Genomic DNA, 22,074 nt, shown 5'->3' on the forward strand with positions numbered 1-22,074 from the left:
CTAAAAGCAGAACAGTCACAATGAGTGGTGAATGAAAAAAAAAAACCAAAAACTATTTTTGGAGAGCTTTTAAAATTTAATTTCTTGTTCTAGTAAATATAAAAATAGGAAACTATAAAAAACCTTTACTCTACAGAAATTACCATATTTTAAAAAAGCTATCCTGATAGTCCAAAGCACAACCTCTATGAAGAACTTATTGCTTTGAAATGCACTTCTAAGAGTTGTAATCAAATCTGGGATTTGAATATTCCTGAACTGGGTGGTCAGTGAGTTTGAGATCCGTTGAGAGCTATTCTTTGATGCACATCTCTCCTTAAAAGGATTTTTCAAAAGCTTAGGTCCAATCTTAGGCTCTGGTCTCGAGTTTTTAGGAGTCTGTTACTAGCACCACCATTAAACTCCTCAGTGCTGTGGTTTCTAAGCTGATCTGGGGACATCTCTTCTGTGAAAGATGAAGAAAATTGCAATTTTTTTGACTGCACACTGTTTAGCAGTCTGTTCACACTAATGTGTCTATGGATGAACACCTCCTTCAGAAGATAACAACATTCCACAAATTGAAAAGTTGACTGAGGAATAACGTTGTAATGCAAAGTCTAATTCAGTGTGATGGGTTAATGCATTTTTAAATGTATTTTCTTAACTGAAAATAAAAACCAAGAAACAAAAGGGCAGCAATTTGTTTCCACTAAGTCAGGAAATATTTTGGTATTTTCAGGAACTAACATACCCATGGTAGTTGTGCTAAAGATGTGCCTATTTCATTTTTAATATTGTCCCAGTGGCAAAGAATCACTCTCAAGTGTTGTGCAGCACTATTTTGCCAGACAAAGGGAAGCATTTCTTCTTCCACTGCACTGCTGGTTTTGTAACTTCCACACATTTTAGTCAGTCTATGAAAACGAACATCTTAAAAACCTTTTGCATAGGTATAAATGCTGCAACCCACACTGAATATATGAGTGAGGAACATAAAACTGCTTCGTTGTGAGTCGCAATATTTAATGTGTTAAGATTGTTTTCAACAGCAAACCCCAAAATTCTTCTGAAGGTTCCTGCAGCAGTTTGCCACAACAGACACCACTGTTTTGCTAAAACATTGTCAAATACTTACTGTGAAGGTACTGAGCAATGTTTATTATCCACTCCTCTGTTAACTTCCCAGCTTTGGTTATCTTGGAACACTTCAGCTGACTTGAGAGATCCCTTGATTCAATCCAACAAACTGTGTCCTCTCTGTAGCTGTAGTCCAGTGTCAATACTGCAGATCCTTTTACAGGGGTTTGTGCAGACAATTTGCTTCCATTAAGATATAAAACCTCAATTGTTTCAGAGCTTGCAACCAGAAGAAGAGGAGGTCTATCAGCGGGCTCTAAAAACAAAGTGAAGAGAGTTGAAAGGATTAACAGGCTGTCTGCACCATATTCATCTTTTGAGTTTTAATGTAGTTTTTAATGTTCTTACCTGCTTGGTGTAAGACATGCAATAAATTGGTTTTGTTTTTATTTTCATAACTATCATATATTCCAAATTACTAGTCCATTTTATCCTGCTGTTCTAATGGTTCACATCATTAAATAAAATTAATTACCCTAGCCCCACAGCTTCTGTTTAATTCCAAGTATCATTATTGCAACATTTTTCATGCCTAAATCATAAAATGAAATACAATTTATGCAAATTATTTCTATCCAGATTACTGAAATTTTTAAAAGAATGAAGACCAGGAAAACCTGCAGAACTCATGAGTACACAGGAAATGGTAAGGTGCTTTTCATATTAGAGTCTGTAAAATAAGACGTAAACTGAGGAGTGGATGCTGCTAAAAGATCTTAAAACCAACAACAACAAAAAAAAATACTAATGCAGTGAAACCTGGCTACAGCATAGAGATGATGGACCTACAACCATCCTTTATAAAGGAGAAAGAATTATGCAGGGGAGATTCCTGACAGGGAAAAGAGAGTGTCTCATTTCCACTGGGTTACCATTACTGTTGTGATAAACAAAAACAAAATATGAAGTAGTGATTCAAATTAGGATATTACATGCAAGTGAAAGTACTGTCACAATCATCTGAATCGCTTTGCCTAGAAACCATGCCAGTAATTTATCAAAATACTTGAGCAATGTGTGAAAAATGAAGGAAATAATAATACCCTAATAGTGAAGATTATAAATCTTAAAATACACGATGTTCCAGTTCAAGTTAAAACTTTAAAAAGTTATGTTATCCACAGAGAGGAACAAATAACTCTCATTGAGATACAGTATATTTAGCATTATCCTGAGTGCTACTGGGCACAAAACCAACTGTTCTTGCTTTATTCCATTGATTATTCAGGGCTGGTTTCAAAATTTTCATCTGATTTAGTCAACTGCAAATAAATATAAGTCTCTGAACGATGGGGAGTCTGCTACACGTGGTGCCACTGCTGATATGGAATAACATCTTGTTCTAGACCTGAACTAGTACTTTAAACCAAAACAATGTCCCAGTTAATCCAGAACTGTCAGGGGGGCATTTATGTCAAAAACCTCTCCCACCAGTTTCCCTCTTTTTTTTTTTTCCCCTGGGAAGAATCCCTTTGTTTACAACAGTGGGATAACATTGCTTTGCTTTAATTTATAATGAAGAACAGCTGTTGACCATGTGAATTGGCTGGAAAAAACTCCATCCAAGAGATGTATATATTTAAGATAGAGGATAGGGAAACTGCTTTCTAAAAAATCCCCTTCCTATGAGATGTTGCTAAGTGTCCAGAGTCCTTCTCCAAGTGAGATTGAGCTGATGCAGGACATCATGAGAATATTCTCTGAGAGAGGAAGATACAACGATCCTAAAAATCATCTCAGGTTTACTTGGAATAACAGTGATATCTAATTTTGCAATGATTTACGTTCATGAGAATCACTTAATTGTCCTTTGCAACATGTGCAACACCACTACAATGTGTCTATTAACCCCGTTCTACTGCCGAAGTAAATAATGTTGTCAAGTGGGCAAACTTTTGGATGTTGGATTTAAAAACAATTACCTTAAAAGAGATACTCTGCAGTTTCAAGCACATTTGAAAAATATTGGTGTTGCCAAGTCAAGAGCTCTCACCCCAGTGTAATCTGCTTGTATTCAGAGGGATGTTTGAACGCTGCATTGACATGGGGCACTTTCAATCAACATTCTGCCTAAATCAAAATTTCAGTATGCAATTCCAGCTGTCTAAATGGTGAAAAAAAAATGCATAAATAAAAGGTTTCAACAAATAATACTTCATCAGGAGGTCTGATTAAAGAGAAAAAATGCTTCAGTGAATGCAGTCCTTAGTGGTCTCGCTCAAACCCACAGCAGTAGGTGTTAAATTCTGTTCTTTGGTACTATCAGTTTTTATTTAAAAATCTTACCTGATCATAATTTTTTTTTTATTTTTTCACATAAAGAACTTCCTTTCTATAAGGGATCAACATGTATTCTTTCAAAAGTTAATTACATTTGGTCTTTTCTTATCCCTTCCCATTTCATAATGCATATTCTAACTTGTAACACATTTAGTCCCTCTCCAGTAAATCCCACACTGACACCTGCAAAACCACACTTCTGTGTCATTCCTTTTGGGACTTTCTAGCTGTCCTCATCATCCTCACATTCACTTTCAACAACCCATGTGTCAGATCCACACGAGATTTTTTTTTTATTTTTTTTTTTTAATTTCAGAAGATGTCTAACAACATCAGAGATTGAATTGCTTTGTGAAACAATCCCTTGCAGTGTAAGCCAGGAGTGAAGCCCTCTAGTCTTGTTTTTTCTGTTTGGTTTTTTTTTTTTTTTTTTTCAAAAGAGAAGGCAGTGTGGTTCTTGTTAAGCAATTTTCTTTGAAATCTGCCAGGTAGGTCCATTTGCAGTCAGCCTAAATCTCTCTTCTCCCTTGTTCTTATCAACTTTTGCTACCCATCAGAAGAGAGCCAGACTTAAGAGCTTCTGTTCCTGTCACCCACACACCCCAACTTTTCAGACTGGTACAAAAGGCGTGTTTCCATCTGCATCCTGCTGAGTTGGGGGCTTTATTTTCATCTGACAGCTCTGTGCTCAGCTTCTCTCTTCTCACAAAATAATACCACTGCTTAATTCTGGATTGAATCACTCTTTTCCCAACCACCAACAGTGTGAAAAAAACTTTATTATTATTTTCGCTCTTATACTTTGTGCTAAGTTGGATATTTCCACCCTCTGCAATCTATAAAGCCTCAAAGAAAAGGCAGCTCAGGGGATGTTTGCAGTTCCAAAGCCACCACAGTGGTTTGAGGCTGCAAGAGAGAACCATATCTTTTCTTGCACTGTTTTGAACCGACCTGTTGAAAACTGTTAACAAGGATTTAATACCTCACTAAACTCCAGAGAAAGGTTGTATTTTAATATTAATGTCTAAGACATAAGAGAATTCTTAACAAGAATTAGCTTCAAACCTCTCGAGCAACTATTGTAATCAAACCTGGCTGCAAACAAAGGCATGGTAAGGACTCGTGGCACTGCCAAGAGGTTCTGCTCAGCAGGCACTATTACACATCAAAAATCCAGAAACTAGATTACTGAGTTTGAAATCATAATTTTAAAGCAGAATTACATGAAATAATTCAATGGATTGTATCAGATAATCATGGTTTTTCACAGTAGAGTAGGTAACCTGCTTCTTTCAGTGTTGCTCAGATAAGGGCTGATTTCATAGTTATTTTTATATATATATATATATATATATATATATATATATATATATACACAAAAATATTAAATGTTCCTGCAGAAATTTTTAAATTAACTTACTGCATAGCATAGTGCTGATGAAAAACAAAAAAGGATGACTTACAGTGAGCTGGCAGCAGCTTTTCAAATAACTGGACTTCATGTGTGTTATTTTTTTCACAAGTTTTTTTTCTTTTCTTTCTTTTTTTTTTTTTTTTTTCATTTTATGGGAAAGATAAGAAGTGAGTGGCTCTTTAATCCAGGGAAGTTTTATGATTCATCCTTCTTGATTAAAATGAAAGCATTTTCCTTTGAATTAAGTTTAAGATAGAGTAGTGGAAAAGATGAAAGACTTGCATTTCCCTCCTCCCTGATCTTGTCTAAAATACAGATCAATAAGTGATGCCACAACAAATCAGAAATGAAGGTGTTTTGCACTGCCAACAGACCTACTTCTCTGGACGAAAAGCCTTAGAAATGCCAGCAAGTTGGGTTTTTTTCACACCACAATGATAGGAAAAGGATAAAATCCAGAATTCAGTGTTGACAAGCAGCTTAAACGCCCTTCTGCTGGGGTGTGCACTGTAAATCATAAGTACTTTGCTCCCACCAACACATGTATGGTATTAAAATCTGAAATAATATTGAGTAGTGCCGAATTAAATGCAGGCCAATTTTGTTTTGACCAATTATTTTTGATGTTTAGCCATAATGTCCCCCACAAATGGGCTGTTTTATTTCTAAAGCCTCAAGAATTAGTTCTGTGAGATCATACAAGAAAACTGTGTTGTCAAATCAGTTTAAAAGCACTGAATGTTTTCTAAATACCCTGAAAAAAGTTTCATTTAGTCATTTTCAGTTCATCCTGCTGTATCTCCATGACAAACATTTCTCACCACATGGCATTTTTCTCTACATAGGTTTTGGAGACATAAAGCATACCACGAACTTTTGGAAAACAGATGAATTTTATTTCCTCAGCTAAAGCTTCCCAATTCTGTCATTTGCTTTCCTTAAATACTCTTCTCATCACATGCAGACCTTGCAATATAGGCATAAAAACTTGGTAAACACGGAAGTTCTAAAACTCTGTTCAGCAAAGCTGCATTTTGTTTCATTTGCACCTTAGAAGAAGTCATTAACTGCTTCTTTATTCATAAAAGAAAACACGGTTTAAAAGTCTGTAAAAAACTCCCAGCTGTTTTGATACCTATTTTACATCCTTCCCCAAAGGGACTCTGCAGCTAAAAGCTTCTGGCTCCAAAGGTATTTAATTGTGCTGTGGAAAAAAATGCAGAATTTAATGAGGGAGAAACCTCACCACCTTCAGAGGCGAGCGTGTGTCTGCCTGAAGGGCAGGAAAAAGCAGTTCTCGAGAACTTTGCTAATTGTACCACAGCACATGGGGAGAGCTGGTTGGGTGGGGATGGGCTCTGAGGCCATGCAAGGGCTGATGGAGACCTACAGGGTCACCACACTATCCCCTGACCCAGAACAGGGCTCCTCCAGACCCAAACAAGTGTCACCTGCTCAGCACCTTCTCTAACTGGGGCCTCCAGCACCTCCTACACCTCACTGCTCATAAATATTCTCCATCTGCAGAGGCAAAGGGTTGATGGGTTGGTGTTTGGGATTCTGTCGTGTGTAGGATCTCCATGAGGATGGTAATTTTCATTCTTAGCAGATCTGCTGTCATTAACAGCGAAAATTTTCCACACCTACACCTCTAGTGCTGCTTCTTGTCTTTCACAGCTTTTACACAGAGTAGAATATTTCTTGGCTCATTTTCTTCATTTGTTTGACAACTACTTTTGCCAAAAGTAGACAAAGCAGGGAACTTGCTCTTTCCACCCTTATTTTCTTTAGGTTGTTTAAGGAAAAAAGTTGATAATTTTTCTAAGTGCTGGGTTCTTGGTTTTTTTTTTCTTAGACACCTTTTTTTTCCTGATTCTGTTCTATTGATCCAAAGTTGCCCTGTCTGATGCCCCTCACTCGGTGTCATATCCCAGATCAAGCAATAATCCTGACCTAACCCTAACCCTACTTATACACATCTTCCCTCTGTGCAACGAGGTGCTAAGGATTAATTTTTGACCTGTGATGTTTGGATTTCACATACTTTTCCCCAATCTATTTGTGCAGGGCCACGCTGCATTTTTGTCCCTGCTCAAACCTCATCCTATACGAGAGAAACTTGTGAAAATTGGTTTGTATGACCAGGGAAATTATGACTGTAGCAGGGAAGGTACAGGAAAGTGATGTGCATCTGGCACATGGAAAATTCACCAATTTCCACCCTGTAAGTTGGGCCCAGTGAAGCAACACAAACTACTACAAGATCTTGCGTAACTGTGCAATAAAAGCACCTTCATTACTCATCCAGGTTTCTTTATAACTTCTGTGTCCTATGAAATATTTGACCAAAATATAAATCATATTCATAATTTAATCCAGCATTAATTCAAGGAAAAGTTGTGTTTACACACACACACACAAAAATAACATAATGAGCAACACTCATGTCTGTACAACACCATGATCTTGGCTTGTATTTCTTGGATTTCTCATGAGTGGTGATTCCTTTCTGAAAATAACAGAAAAGGTGAAAAAACTAGGGTAAAATAAACATGATGACGTAGTAAAAAGTACAGAGGGGTTCTCTGTTAATCTAATTCCTTTCATCAAGACACCAACAGTTCACTACAATGCTCAGTTGTTACCCAGCTTTATGGGTCTAAGAAGGGAAACTCCATGGCTCATCTCAAGCATCATGAGGTTTTCCTGATCTAAAATTACATTATGAATATTCATGTAGTGGAGAAAGACGAATATTAAAGTATTTTTACATTGTAAAAGTACTTTGTAAGAGGACTTTCTTATCTCGCTTATCCACTTCACTGTGGACTTTTTTTAAAAAATGCTCAGCTATATTGTGTGGATCAAAACAGTACAAACAGTAAAATACCCTGTAACTCTCAGTGGTGCTCAGTCAAAACATATTTAGTAATGCTTTTTAGGTGAGCAAGCCTTACAAAAGCCCAGTAGTCCTTCCTGTTTTCTGGTGGCAAAATAGCTACAAAAATGAAGACTCAAAAATGTATAAAAAACATGGCTTAAACTTGGGGCCTGAAGCATTGTGGATGTTGAATAATTCCTTAAGGAACTTTTTGGGGTTTTTAATATAAAAGCATTGTTAATTCAATATGCTGAATAAGAAAACACTGTGTAAAATATTGCCTCATTAAGCACAATTGACTAATTTCCTCAGATTCCCAATTCGCTATAACTAATGAAAACATGCACTAAGCAACAAAAAGCCTTGTGTGAATATGTATATCATGAAATTCACCTCTTGGGATAATGCAAGGACAAAGCAATCTCATGTCTTTTTTTTTATCCTAAGGGTACAATTACCTCATGATCATTTCCCCTGTCTCCATTGTCTTCCCAGAGTAAACAGCCTTTATTGTTTGTGTGAGGAAAATCTTTGATTTATTTATGAACAGGGAAACTGGGAACTCTTCTAATCTTGGCTGAATTGAGTATTTCACTTTAATTAATAATAAACAATAATAACTTCTAATATTGCCCTTGGAGTATTGTCTTAATAGGCGAAAAGTTTTTCCAAGGTTGTTGTGTGGCTCTTTTGTATCAGAGTGAAGGAGAGTCCATCTCACCTGTGTTCATTTTGTCTTTTCACATGAATCCTCCAGATAGGATCAAACCACAAAATATCTTCAGTAAGGTAAAAAGATGTTAAAACTTACTATTTTTGGCCTTGCAGGACTTGCTATCAGGCTGAAGTACATAACCCTCCACACAGCTGCAAGTGTATGATCCTTCTGTATTTACACACGTCTGGCTACAGCTCCCATACGTGTTACATTCATTCATATCTAAAAGGACATTAACAACATCTTGTTTAGGGATTAGGAAAAAAAAGAAATTCAATAAAATTCAGAATTCTAAGAGAGACATTTAAGCCATCAAGTAATTATGGTGTGATGCTCCATGTTTTCCCCTTCTCAAAATATGATTTTATCAGGGATGTTGGCTGTTGAAATTACTCCAGTAACCAAACAAAAGGGTAGGAGTTTTCCAGTTTAATAGCTCTTAATTTTGAAAGATAAAACGTTCATTATTTCAAGTAGTATCCAAAGTCTCCATCACGTTAGGGAGACATTTGGGTCCTTGTTAGTACTAGAGACCACTACTTATCAGGGTTGATGAATGAAGCAACATTTCAAGAGAGGAAATAATTGATTATCATTCTCAACCTGTTTTTGCTGGCAATGTCTTATAGTTCCTTAAATGAACTGTCATCACTTCTACATTATGTTATCAACCACTACATCAAAAACTATATATTCCTCTCATAAATATAAAGAACAATTTTCTCAACTAGGGTATACAGGCATAATACCATAAAATCAAGATATGCTATTTAACAGTGGTTGAGAATTTAAGTAATAAATTGACATTCTAAAAAACTGCAGCTGAAATTATTTCCCGAGATATATTTTTAATCACAAAACATGACAACCATAGGGTGTAAGAACTTACAATAAATTACATTTATGAAGAATCTGGCTTGGTACTGTTAGTTGGAGAGAGGTGTGATTGGTAGTGAGCACATACATAAGGCAATAGAACTTTTAATAATATGATTATTAAAAGAGAAAAAAATAAAACAGGAAACAAATATCTGGATGGAGAATTAACAAGCAATATATTTCAAAAATCGAAAAGAACACCAGTTTAAGTCTACAATTAATTACACCAAAGTAACGTTCCCAGCTAAGCTGTGTGACCTTGGGAGTGTTCATTTATCAAATTCTAATCTAGGTGTGACTTTATGGGCGTGAGGTGAAACATGTTTTACAAGTTTTACAGACTCTCCTGGTAGTGAGGTCTGGAGAGAGAGCGGCTCACACAGAGGAGCTGTAGCTTGTCAGCCAGGGGAACGCTCCCCACCTCCTGGGGATGTTTCCTTACAGTAACTTCAGAAGAACTGGGGCACAGGAGCATCAAAGAGCCAGGAGGGAGGCCCTGACTCTTGTTTTGGGGGCACTCTTTCCCCATCCCTGCCCCACAAGCCCACACTCATTCGTGACCAACACCTTTGAAGAAGGGTGAGGAAGCAGCTGTGCTGCCCTTGGGCAGAGCTGTGTGGCAGGAGGGCCTACCCCAAAAAGACCTAAAATTCGATCAGGGAATGCAACCAGTGCAAGCCATCACACAGGTTCTCCATGCTGAGTTAGCACTGGTGCCATGGTGCTGGTTTTGGTGTTGAATTATGCTAAAAACAGCCTGGTTCATCAAACTTAAAACACACATCCTGCTTTTTGAAGATGGATGTGACAGATAAATTGGTAGCTGGCCTGTAAATCTGTGACTAGCAGTCAATCACTTTTTACTACAGAAGTCCAGTCCCCATTCATACAGGCAGGTTCTTCTGACATAACCCTGTAGGGCTTTATGTGTGGAGACTCCTGCCTTGCTCCTGCCTTGGGTGGGGATGCCCTCCAGGGACACTCCCCGAGGCTGAGAGAAAGAGAGATCCCCACAAGCATTGGCATGAGTGACTTACATCAAATCTCTACTTAATAATTATTCTTTTTTGCTAGCTTTAATATAATTGCTTCAATAATTGCTTCAATATAGTGCAGTGTCCTATCTTATACTACACTACTAGTAGCTTTAGCTTTCATATTGTGTAAATAATTTTGATTAAGATCTTTTGTCTGATCATTTGTAATAATAAATGATTCATTTTATATAAATATTCTCATTTTTTCAATCATTAAAACCTGCGGGACAAAAGTGGTTCAATCACACCTCTGTAATTCCTTAAATTTAAATTGTTGACATAATCCAAGGCTAAAACTGGATTCAGCCACACCCGGATTCCTCTCTGAGAAGGAGTTTAGAAAGTAAAGGAGTCCTTTCTGCACCTTGTGACTCAGGAGCAGGACTTTTCTAATAAATTTTGTCTAAGCCATCCACTCCCTCCTGTAACAAGCTGGCAGCCCACCACCAGCTCCCTGCCCCTGACAGCCATCAGGATACCTGGATGTTAATGTTATAGGGAATTTCTTGTTTACCTGTGCAGCTTCTTCCATCACTGCTTGTTTCATATCCCTCCCCACAGTAACACCTGGTGCCATTCCTGGTAATGGCACATTTGTATTGGCAGTTCATCTGCTGGCATTTGGGGAGCAGTTCTGCAAACAATAACAGAGCAAAATGTTACTAAATATTTTGATTATTCCCACATTGCAAATTTTAGAAACTTTTATATTTATATATTTAAGTGTACCACCACTATTTACATTAGCTGGAAACATAACACACACACACTGTAAAATGCTTGTCATGAAAATTGCATTTCAGCAAGTTAATAAATGAAAATCAGTGTTTTATTTCTATCGAAAGTTGCTCACAAGCTTATTATTGAGGTGTAGTGTTGCTCTGTTTAAACATCCATATTTGCACATCAGTCATTTTCAGTCAAAGCAATGATTTGGAATAAAAAAAAAAAAAAACACACCAATGCTGAAATGGTCAGATTTTAATTATAAAAAAACAGCCAAGGTTATGAGAAAGGTTTCAACATCTCTGTATTTCCTATTCCTCATATCAATTGATTTTCTAACTTTTTAAAGCTTGTTTTGATTTACTGATAACCTTCACAGCGATCAATGGGAATACATTCTGCCTCAATAACATAACGTTGGACATGTAATGCTGGATAAACTGTGGACATTATATATGTCATTACTGCTGACGTCCCTCATAGAACCTATTGCTTAAACACACATCATCAGCACATGGCATGATGCTAACAAACTGAAGAAATACTGTACAACTATGGACTGTAATGTTTTCCAGCATGAAAGAGCACAAAACTAAACAAAACCCCCTCCAGCACTTCTCAGCCCCAAGCTTTTTCACCCATTTCAATAATTTTGCCAATAAAAAAGCCAGTATTTTAATGAAAATTACTTTTCCCTCCAAGAAAATGAGAAAAGGATTGAGAAAAACAGCTCAAGGAGTTGCTCTGAGGATATTTTTCAAACCTGTATGCAGATGGATCAGAAAATAACCTGCAAATGGACAGAGAAAGTTTCTGCTACAGGGTTGGCTTTAAGTAACTGGGTATGACCTAAGGAAAAAGAGGAATCTGTATTTTAACATTTGGGCAGTTTTAATCTGTCTGATCATTATTCATCAAGTTCTACTTGGGAGTGGAATGAACATGAATATGAAGAAGAGTTTTTCGAAGCATCTGAGCCCTGGAGCTTCCATTCTGGAACAACTGCTGTCAAAATAAAGCTGAAATTTCGGGAGAAAAGTGGATGTGGCTGGCACCCAAAGTTACTACTTACTATAATGCAAATATTCTAAAAAGTATGTGGTTTCATACAATTATCTCAGGGCATTCCTTAGGATTCCGTGCACCACACAACCTACAGACTGCCTAGAGATTAATAAACCACACACTGTCTAAACATGCCCATTTTCCCAGTGGTTTGTGGTATATTTCTGAGCCTTTTTTTGCCCCTGTGCACAGGAAGATAATGTATTTTCTGGTCGTAGCTGCCTTTGTTAGTTTCCTGCCCCTAGTCCAGTCCTTAAATCTGCTTTGCCTTTCCAAGAGCAAGTCCCACACAGAAAGTAAGTAAACCAAGGAACTTCCCTAAAGGCACCCTGAAATGGGGCTGCATGCTGAGATGTGGAGCTGGAGCCAGATGAGGTTTATTTTATTTTATTTTATCTGTTTATTTAATGTCTATCTGAACAAAATCAACATATATGTTTCATTTTATAAGCAAATGTGGATCAACAATCCTTTACAACCTATAATTTTCTTCCTCAAATATTTGTCTGATGCTGTACAGCCAGGAGCTCTTACTGCATGAGAACTATTTGACTCACAAACAGGACTTGGCTTGTTTGTACTCTTTCCATAATGGATGCAGACAGCCCACAGCTTAAACCAGGATAGCAGGACCTGCACACAGCCAGTAAAGCTGGAGAACAGCAACAATAAATTGGCAAGTGAGATCCATTGAGGGAAAATTAATAAATAACAGTTCATATTTTTCACAAAAACTGTTGCATTTCATTGATTTAAAATTATCACAGTATCATGTGAGTGGCTTTTAACAACAAAATGGTTGCATTTTCCTTACAGTAAGTATTAAAAAATACCTCGACAAGGGCATTTAGTGATGGGGCAAGAGGAATGGCTTTCAACTGAAAGAGGATAGGTTTAGATTAGATGTTGGGAAGAAATTCTTCACTGTGAGGGTGGTGAGGCCCTGGCACAGGTTGCCCAGAGAAGCTGTGGCTGCCCCGTCCCTGCAAGTGTTCAAGGCCAAGTTGGATGGGGCTTGGAGCAACTTGGGATGGTGGAAGGTGTCCCTGCCCATGGCAGAGAGTGGAATGAGATGATCTTTAAGGTCATTTCCAACCCAAAACATTCTAGGATTCTATGACAGCTGAAGTGCTGTGGATAGAACAGGGCTTGTCTGAGGAGGTCTACTCATACTTTCTTTTTCTACACAAGTCCTTAAATTCATTTTTTTTGTGAATACTGTCTGATCCTGTTGATTAATTAATGAAATCATTACAAATTTGTTATCTCAAAAGACATGTTCCATGGCCCACTGTCAAGAACAGAGAGAAAACCAAAATATCTTCTCTCATTTTAGCCATCTGAGAAAAGAATCAAGCTATCGCTTGCCTGTAACATTGATTCTAACTGGAGGTTAACAGCAGCCAGCCAGGAATTCTTCAAATCCACCAGACATCCCCACAAAACCATTTAAGAAGCCCTGTTGGCTGCCATATGCTTCTGACTTCAAAATAACAACTACCCACCCTGCCTCGCATTTTTCATCAGATTATTTCAACTGTATTTTGCTTTTTTATTGCCTGTGTGACAGTCACCTTCGGGCCCCAGAATATGTTTGATCTTTTACTAATCTGCAGGGGAATCCTCAAGTGGAAAATCAAAAAATACAATGTAGAGGGTAAAAAAATAGAATAGAATAGAGTAGAATAGAATAGAATAGAATAGAATAGAATAGAATAGAATAGAATAGAATAGAATAGGACTATTTCATTTGGAAGGGATCTACAATGATCATCTAGTCCAACTGCCTGACCACTTCAGGGCTGACCAAAATTTAGGGCATGTTATTAAGCAGCTGCCAAGTGCCTTTAATAAATAGAAAATTAAATAGTAAAATAGTAAATCTATTTTCTATTTTACTAGCTGTAATACAGATCCTGAAAACCTTTGGAAGAAAACAGGAGTTTGCTTGCCTCTGGCAATGTTTGAAATATTGAAGGACATGCTGTGGAAGAACAGTGTGTACGTTTGTGGATTGGTTAGATTTGTAACAGGTTTCTTGGGAAGTAAGGAGGCAAAGAAAAATCATGAAGCAGAACACTGATATTTTTAAAGCTCCAGATAGGACATTTAAAGAGATAAAAGCCAGGGACTGTCATTTCTTGTCCTTTCTAAAATTCCACACCCACTTTGGTCTCCCTTTCTCGGCGACAAATGGTTTACAAAGTACACAGGCAGTGAGGAATGAGCATCACTGAGCTTTTATCACAGCCACAGAAACCTCTGAATTTGTCAAAGCAAGGTATTTCTGCTGCAAGATTTAAAGGAAGAAGCTGCACTGAAGGAAACAACAGGAGAGAGCTTTATAGCTCTCAAGCAGACCCACAGTTCAAGACAAGGAGCTGCAGAGCAAGCCCTGAGGTTTGCAGAAATACAGGGTAGCAGAAGCAGCTGTGAGTGCCTTTAGGATGATCTATTTTCTCCAAGCCCAGGGAGTAGTGACAATTCATCCAGCTATGATTTAGGTCAGTTTGTTCTGTGTTTTCTTTCTTCTACAGGAGACATGAAGGGCAGCATTTTTTACTTCCCCATGAATGAGCCTCTCTAAAGTTGTGCTCCACATCTACCACAAAAGCCACCCGGCTTTCTCAAAGGCACCCATGTCAATCTTATGCTTCCTGACTTTCATATTCCTCTAACTCCCAGGCATCCAGTCCCATGGGAGAGTAGTCAGTCAGGCAAAGGTGCTGCTGATCTCATCCCCCTAAAGTGATGCACCTTTGACAATGACTCAGAGGAGCTGTAAGCTTCCTGGACAAACTGCTCCCACAGGAATTCACAGTAATAAAATCCTGGTTTCGTTATTCCTTCTGTGTGCAATGAAATACACTGCTTATCATAGTTCATTCAAGATGAATGATGTAAGGAACTACCTTCTCTTGAATGGTTTTTTAATGAAAGGTTTCAAGCAATTGATCTCACTATCCTTTTTGTCAGTTCCTCCTGAGCTGACATGAGGTTCACAATAGGTTCACACCAGGTTCTCACGCTCAGATGTTTTGGCTGTTTCTATTAAGAGGAAAAGCAGTTCAGCTGGCAGTTTCATAATACTGAAAACTTTTTTTTTTGGCTCTTGGGCACTGTCGAACAATAGAACAGATTTACCAATATATCTGGGTTTTTTTGTCTTTCCTCTCAGGAAAGACAACCACGGCCAGGTTGTCTGGGGGCCCTCCTGCTCAGGGTTCCTGAGCAAACTCATCTAGTGGAAGGTGTCCCTGCCCATGGAGGGGTGGGATGGGTTGGAATGATGTGATCTTTAAGGTTTCTTCCAACCCAAACCCTTCTGAGACTCTATGATTCTGTGTGATTATATGAAAGCACATGCAGCAAAATGTCATTATTTCTGAGCAATTTGCATAATAAAAACTTTTGCCTGTAGCGGGTTCCCAATTATGTTTCCTAAGTACATCCGTAATGTATAAGTCCTGTCCTACTCTTTTTGTAATGACAACATATACTGGAGACTACCAACAATATTTACTCTGAATTAAAATTTACTGATTAGGTAATGCTGATAACCCGAAATAACACAGAGCTGTCGTAAATAAAAGAAATTGGTTGAAGTTTACTAGTTGGAAGTGCAAGATAATATACCACGGGAATAACATCAGAGCTTCTGTTGTCACTTCAGGGCTTTACAATTTGAAACAACAAAGGATCCTTGTCAAATAGTTCATCAGAGAGTGACTGTGAGCTACCAGTGCAGTGCTGTCTGGGAAAAAGGGAAACGCATCACTGAGAGCACTGGGGTAAGTATTTCCCATAGAGAAAGCGTGGATGTCAAGGCACAGGATGCTGGTGAGTGCTTCCCTTCCAGGAGGCAGCTGCTTGGAGCTCTGCACACCCTGATGGATATCTGGGGGATAAACTCAGATTTGAGCAGACTCAGAGAACAGCCTCAGGGATTAGCAGGGGAGTGGAGAGCTGCAATCTGAGAGGAGACTGCAAGTTTTCGTGTTGATTAGTGCCAGGAGATGAAAATGAAGAGGAATTATGAGTGTTGTCTATGAATATATCAGAGGATCAACAGCGGGGAAAAAGACAATTTAAGCTAAAGGGCTATTGGCAGAAGTACAAATGAGTATAAATTGCCCATTAATAAATTCTGGCTGAAAATGAGAAGGTTCTTTGCTATTACCGTAATCAGGTTCTGGAACTCCTCTTTGAATGGGAACAACAGGGACAGAAAATAAGTGCATGCTTTTGACACGGATCATGATAGTTCTCCAAAAACATAGCATATGGAAAGGCCTCTCGAATACCAGAAATCATTTTCATGACCCAGGAGGTTCTTTCTACTGTATTTCTCAAGCAACATACTACCTTGTGCTAAAACACGATTTTTGATTATGGAACTAAAATTAATCTTTTTTTTCCTTGTCTCTGAAACACTCCCAAAAGATAACTTAGGGGAGCTTGTTACTGAACTAATCTTCTAATTTTACTCCATGCATACTCTTTTTTTTTCCTCTTAAATATTCGTATTCTTTCTGGTAGCTTTGTGTTTCATAAATTTGCTTGATCTTATCACTGTGTTATTCAGTTTTTGTGATTCAATATTCATATGCTGATGTCTAGACTATTCTTATCACACATATGCTGTAAGCCTTCTTTTTCTTTTCTGGCTCATGTTTTGAGTTTTTGAAGTACAATCCTTTTACAGATTAGACTCTTTAATGTAATCTACACTTAGTTTTTTTGTTTGTTGTTATTGTTGATGTTAGAGACACAATATAAAGCTCTATGGTTTGCTACTCTGGCAGAAAAGGGTGGCTTGAATGATAGAATTCAATTGCTGTGTTGGAATAATGCGGCATTATCTTACATTTGATGGTCATTTTATTAGTTTTGACTATCATACCATAAGAAAAGGAAGACAAAACTGAAATGAACTTTGTCAGACACCTCAGCTCACAACTTTGTCATGGTAGATACACTCCTGGAAAAGAGAAATGGAAATCAGAGAGTTCATGACATTATAGTTCTGCTATGGGTCACCTCAGTCCAATTCAGCAGAGAAGCAGTAGGAGTCAAATTTTAAAAAAAACCTATGCAATATATGGCAGATGTTCACCACTTTGCTTAAATCAGTGAGAAAGGAGGGAAACAATACCAAGGCAAGAAAAATAGATTGCTTTTTGCCCTTAGACAAGTGCTTAGATGAATGTCCTCCACCTATTTTGTGTTTGCCATGGCTGGCCCAGGTCAAGCTGCCGCCTCTGCCTCCTCACATCATCCAAGTCACTGCTGCTTCCCAACTTATGGCCAAGAGTCCTTAGAAAACACATGCCAAATGTTTTTTACTAGCTCCTAAAATAAACCATCCACTCAGAAAAATAAGCTAAAACTGAGATATGTTAAAGACTCAGACATTTACAGATAGAGTCTGCACCCCAACTGCCCAGCCCCAGGGTCTGACACCCAGCACAGGATTCCTGTATAATTCAGAGACTGGCTAACCAGAACCCAGAATGACAACTTAAAACTCTTCATCCTGGACTCCTACAGCAAGCCAAAGCACATTTTAAGACCTGGGTATAACCACAAGGTTTTTCCTTCACAGAGCTTAGATGTCTAAGCTGTGACTGCTGTTGGGTAACTCCATTTCCTTAAACTCCTGAGGCTGGAGTGTTACAGTAATATTTCTAGGACAGAAGCAGAGAAAAGATGCTTGTGAATGGTGTTTTGTCCTGGATACCAGGCTGATCCTGAATTTTCCATAAGATAGTTACTGGATAAAATGTATTAATAGATTGCTGTATTTCCACACCTTTTCATTACTATAATCATCAGGCAGCTGAGCCATACTCTAATGTGCACTCTCTGAGCCCACAAAACTCCCTTTTCCCCAAGAGTATTGATTCAACAGGAGAACTCCTGATGGAGTGACCGGTGAATTCTATGGTTGATGGGCCAAGAACACTCCCTAGGCTGAAAGCACACCTAAGGAATTGCTGTGAGAACAACACTGTCAGATAAAAGCTGAGCACCAGCTTTTTGTCATATTATAAGAAAAAGTGGCCTTAACCATACAGTGTCAGAGCTCATCCCCATCAGTAGGTGTTTCCACAGTGGGAAACCTTGGTCCACAGCTCCAAGCCATGGATAAAGTTTTATTTGGAATACAGCACAAGGGGAACACTTCTGAGCATGCTGGCATGTGGATTGTACTTCACAAATTCTACCTGATGTATCCCAACCCTTTACTGTATCTTTCTACTCATCACTGTCTATGTGTTGGCAATTAGCTGCTGAATAACTTAATTTATTATTTTAAATAGACATTACAATGTATTTGTCCATTTTATGATTACAAGAAAATTACATATCTTGTTTAATCTGCCTGTCAGTCTGCTCAAAACCAGAAGTGTCTTACTGTGATTACTGTTCAGGGAAAATGGGCACACCTTGCTCAGTAAAGTTCAGGCTGCTTGTGAGTAACAAGATATTATTTTGAAAAGAGATTTTTTTTTTTTCTGTCTTTTCTAACCTTATGAAGTAAGAGAGAAGAAGGAATGTTGCAGGAAAAAAAAACCAAAGTGTAAATAAGTAAATAGAATCTTCCAAAACCATACCCCATTCAGCTTTTCTTTTCAGATGTGAGCATATCCATCTTCAAAATATTACCTAACAGTATCTCCCTACCCAGTTCATGGATAAATTTATTTTTCAAGGATGTACTACTGAAATTTCTTCCTGCCTAAATCTTGACCTACAATATTTGGCTGAGCTTCAAAACAATTTGTGTTATGTGGTGTTCTTCAACCATAGCATCACAAAACACTTTAAAAGATGAGATCAGCAGGTAGGAGTCATGTAGTGAAATATTAGCTTCACCTGTGGAAATGGCTCATTATTCTGACCTTTTGCTGTTTTAGTTACACCTTGGCTGCCACACAGAAGCATAAGCTAAAGAAAAGCTCACATGGGAAAATACAAACTGGATAAGTGATTTTATGACTGAAGAGAGTAATTTATCTGGGGTTTAACCTGGACACAAGATACATATTTAAAAGAATAGTTATCCTTCATATGAGAAGAATACACATTTATTTTAAATAAAGCAGTTAATAGTTTTAGGCATTTTCACGGTATTGAACATAGGCTTACTGAGGTACAGAGAATAATCACTAAATTAAGTGTGTCTAATGAGATACAAAACTTGATAATAATTGCACATGTCTATTAATAACCCAGAAATGAAAGTAGGGGCAAATAAAGTGTGTGAATGGTGATAACGACTGGCAGAATGGATAAACTACAGAAAAGTGCAGAAGTCAACAAGAGCAGATCACCTGGGCTTCTTAGTAGTCTGGACCTTGTTGTATAAAATATATTTCCAGAATTAGCTCACGATTTCTAAGCCTTACAAGTAAATGTGCCTGAGGAATGCCTGGAGACCAAAGCAGTAATTTGGTGGCAGGAGCAGAGCAAGGTCCGGTGTCAAAAAGGTTCAGTAATGTTTTGTGCAGGTAAAGGATGTTAGGAAGCCTCTCAAGGGGAGCTCTGAAAATCTAAATGTTTGAGGAGCCTGTCCCTGATGAGGCAGGTCCCCTCTCCTATGTTGTCCCACACTAAGACTTGCACTTTATTAGAGGTATAAACCCTAACTCCCTCACATCAAAAAATCCCATCTGAGCTTAAGAAAACACTTGTTCACTGAGGAGGTGCCTGAACACCAGAATAGGTTGCCCAGACAGGTTGTCTATCCTTGGAGATACTCAAAACATGACTGGACATGGCTCTGGGAAACTTGTTAAGGTGACCCTCATTTCAGCAGAGTGTTCATCACTTAGATGGTCTCCAGAGGTCCCTGCCAACCTCAGGGATTTTTTGGACCCTACAGGCTGTCCCTTTCTTGCCAAGATCTGCTACCCATCTCTCCATTCTAAAGGTACAGCAGGGAAGGGGCAGAACTAAATATCATCTCCAGAGGGCAGGTGGCAATGGAAGGAGAGTAAGGTCAAATGGAGAGCTGGGGAAGAGCTGTCCCTTCCTCTCCTTTCCCCTGGTGGTGGGGAAGGCAGATTTGGGTGACTGCCCCCAGTAAAAGCTGCCATTGCCTCCCTCTCCCAGTTCCCTTCTAACCCCTCTAACTTCCCTTCAGCAGTCACACAGCAGGCAGGACACAGGATGCTGTTTACCCTTGTACAGTAAATCTCCACTTCTTCAGGCAAAGCATTCAGCATGTCACCTTCGAAACTATTGCACTAGTCAGCTATATACCTAGGCCATAAATAGAGCCAGCTCTTGTATCTCAATTCAACAAAAAGCAAAGTCACACACCAGGGATGGGAAATGAATACTATATTCACCAAATGAAGGAAAAAAAGGGATTGAAATTTCATAATCAACAGGCACGCAAATGTAAACTCCCATATGGTGATGTTCTGTGCTATCCCACACATGCTGTTGTCAGACTGTACAGTTAACTTCTGGATGTGAAAAGCAGCAAGAGGAGGAGAAGTATCACACAGACAGGACTGATATGCCACACTCATCTAGTTCTTGCACTGGTTATTGCTTAAAACTGAAAGCAACGGGAAGGTCTGAACATTGTAATGGGCTGTACGAGTGCTCCTCATGAGCTTTGGTGTGAGGTCAAGCAAATTAAGTAACAGAGACTTCTGTCCAAAAGAGTAATTTTAGAAGAGAAAATACATAAACTTTCTCTCTGATGAAACAACATCTTCCACTTCAACTCTTAAATATCACTTTGACCATCAAGTAGTTCAATGATCTTGTTGACTCTCTTATTTATATACTCAGCCTTATTTCACATTCTGCTTATGGTATTTTTTAATATTCTCAAACACACTGCTGTTGAATCTTTGCAACATTAATTTTTTAATAATGCTTTATGCTCTATTTGTAAAAACGTACATGTATGTGCACACATACCTAATTGGCAATCTTTAAACATTTACTGAAGGCATTTTAAGTAGTCATCGTAGAAGTAATAATTTTAAGCATTTTTTTAAATACAACAACCTCTAACTAAAAACTACTGAGGGAGTCTCAGAGTGCTCTGGAAACATTAATTAATAATTGAAGTGCTGTAGTGTTCTGTTGTAATAGTTACCCACTCCATAAGTAGTGTAAGTTCACCAGTGACGCGCTCTTATACACACAATTCTACTCAGCTCATCTGGCCACTGGATAACAAGGACTTCTAAGTGAAAAATTCGTACTTACTGTAGTATTATACACGTTTTCCAGTTCTACTTATGGGAAGCCAGCTCACAGTATGGCATTCACTGTTCAAAGTCTCTCTTAAAACAGTCTCTTGTCAAGGACTGAGACACGTAATTTCCTCGTGAAGATCATCTCATTCAAAACTGTTTCAAAGTCTGTCTACATTAGGCAATACAAAGTTCATATGAATTTATTGTATAGCATCACGCAACCCATGAACTAGGAAAAATCCCATCCAGCCCCCTAGACTTGTGTACGTCCAACTGGATTTCCCTGTGGATTATGAGGGGTTCATTCTGCAACCCATCCCTGTCTGTCAACTGAGGGTACCCCAAGGACAACTGGTCTTCTTATTAAAGACAGAGGCAAAGAAAGAATTAAGTACCTCACCCTTTTCCTCATCCCTTGTCACTGTTTTTCCCAGCATGGCCACAAGTGCCCTGTGGAGTTTCAGAGCTGACACGTGTAGAAGCCCCTGGACAATCAGACAATGCAAAGCAAGGAATTTGTGTGTTTTCACACATGGATTTATGGCAAGTGTTCAGTCCAATGGCCTAGTAATCGTGCCTTAATTGGATATAGCCTGGCAGTGGAAATGCCATGTTCCCTGTATGTGGAACACCAAGATGTCTTAGTCCTCTTCTGGAATGACAGTTTGCAGACATAAATGACAAGTGTAGACTCTCTCTTCATTCTGTTGCCTCAACTAGTGCTGTAG

The 22,074-nt window shown here is 38.4% G+C and overlaps 1 protein-coding gene across 8 annotated transcripts in view; it reads right to left on the reverse strand.

Moving 5' to 3' along the window:
* The window catches only part of LRP1B (LDL receptor related protein 1B), a 675,294-nt gene that overhangs the window by 308,050 nt on the left and 345,170 nt on the right, over nt 1-22,074 (reverse strand). For all 8 annotated transcript variants that reach the window (XR_010432039.1, XM_064661626.1, XM_064661625.1 and 5 more), the window contains 3 exons: nt 10,843-10,962; nt 8,506-8,634; nt 1,118-1,375 (listed from right to left, as the gene is read on the reverse strand). Coding sequence is in view for 7 of the 8 variants with exons in the window: in XM_064661626.1 (XP_064517696.1) it covers nt 1,118-1,375; nt 8,506-8,634; nt 10,843-10,962 (507 nt within the window). In the remaining variant the exon portion in view is untranslated. The remainder of the gene's footprint in view (nt 1-1,117; nt 1,376-8,505; nt 8,635-10,842; nt 10,963-22,074) is intronic.

This window comes from Pseudopipra pipra, chromosome 7 (assembly GCF_036250125.1).
Source record: "Pseudopipra pipra isolate bDixPip1 chromosome 7, bDixPip1.hap1, whole genome shotgun sequence".
Classification (NCBI taxonomy): Eukaryota; Metazoa; Chordata; class Aves; order Passeriformes; family Pipridae; genus Pseudopipra; species Pseudopipra pipra.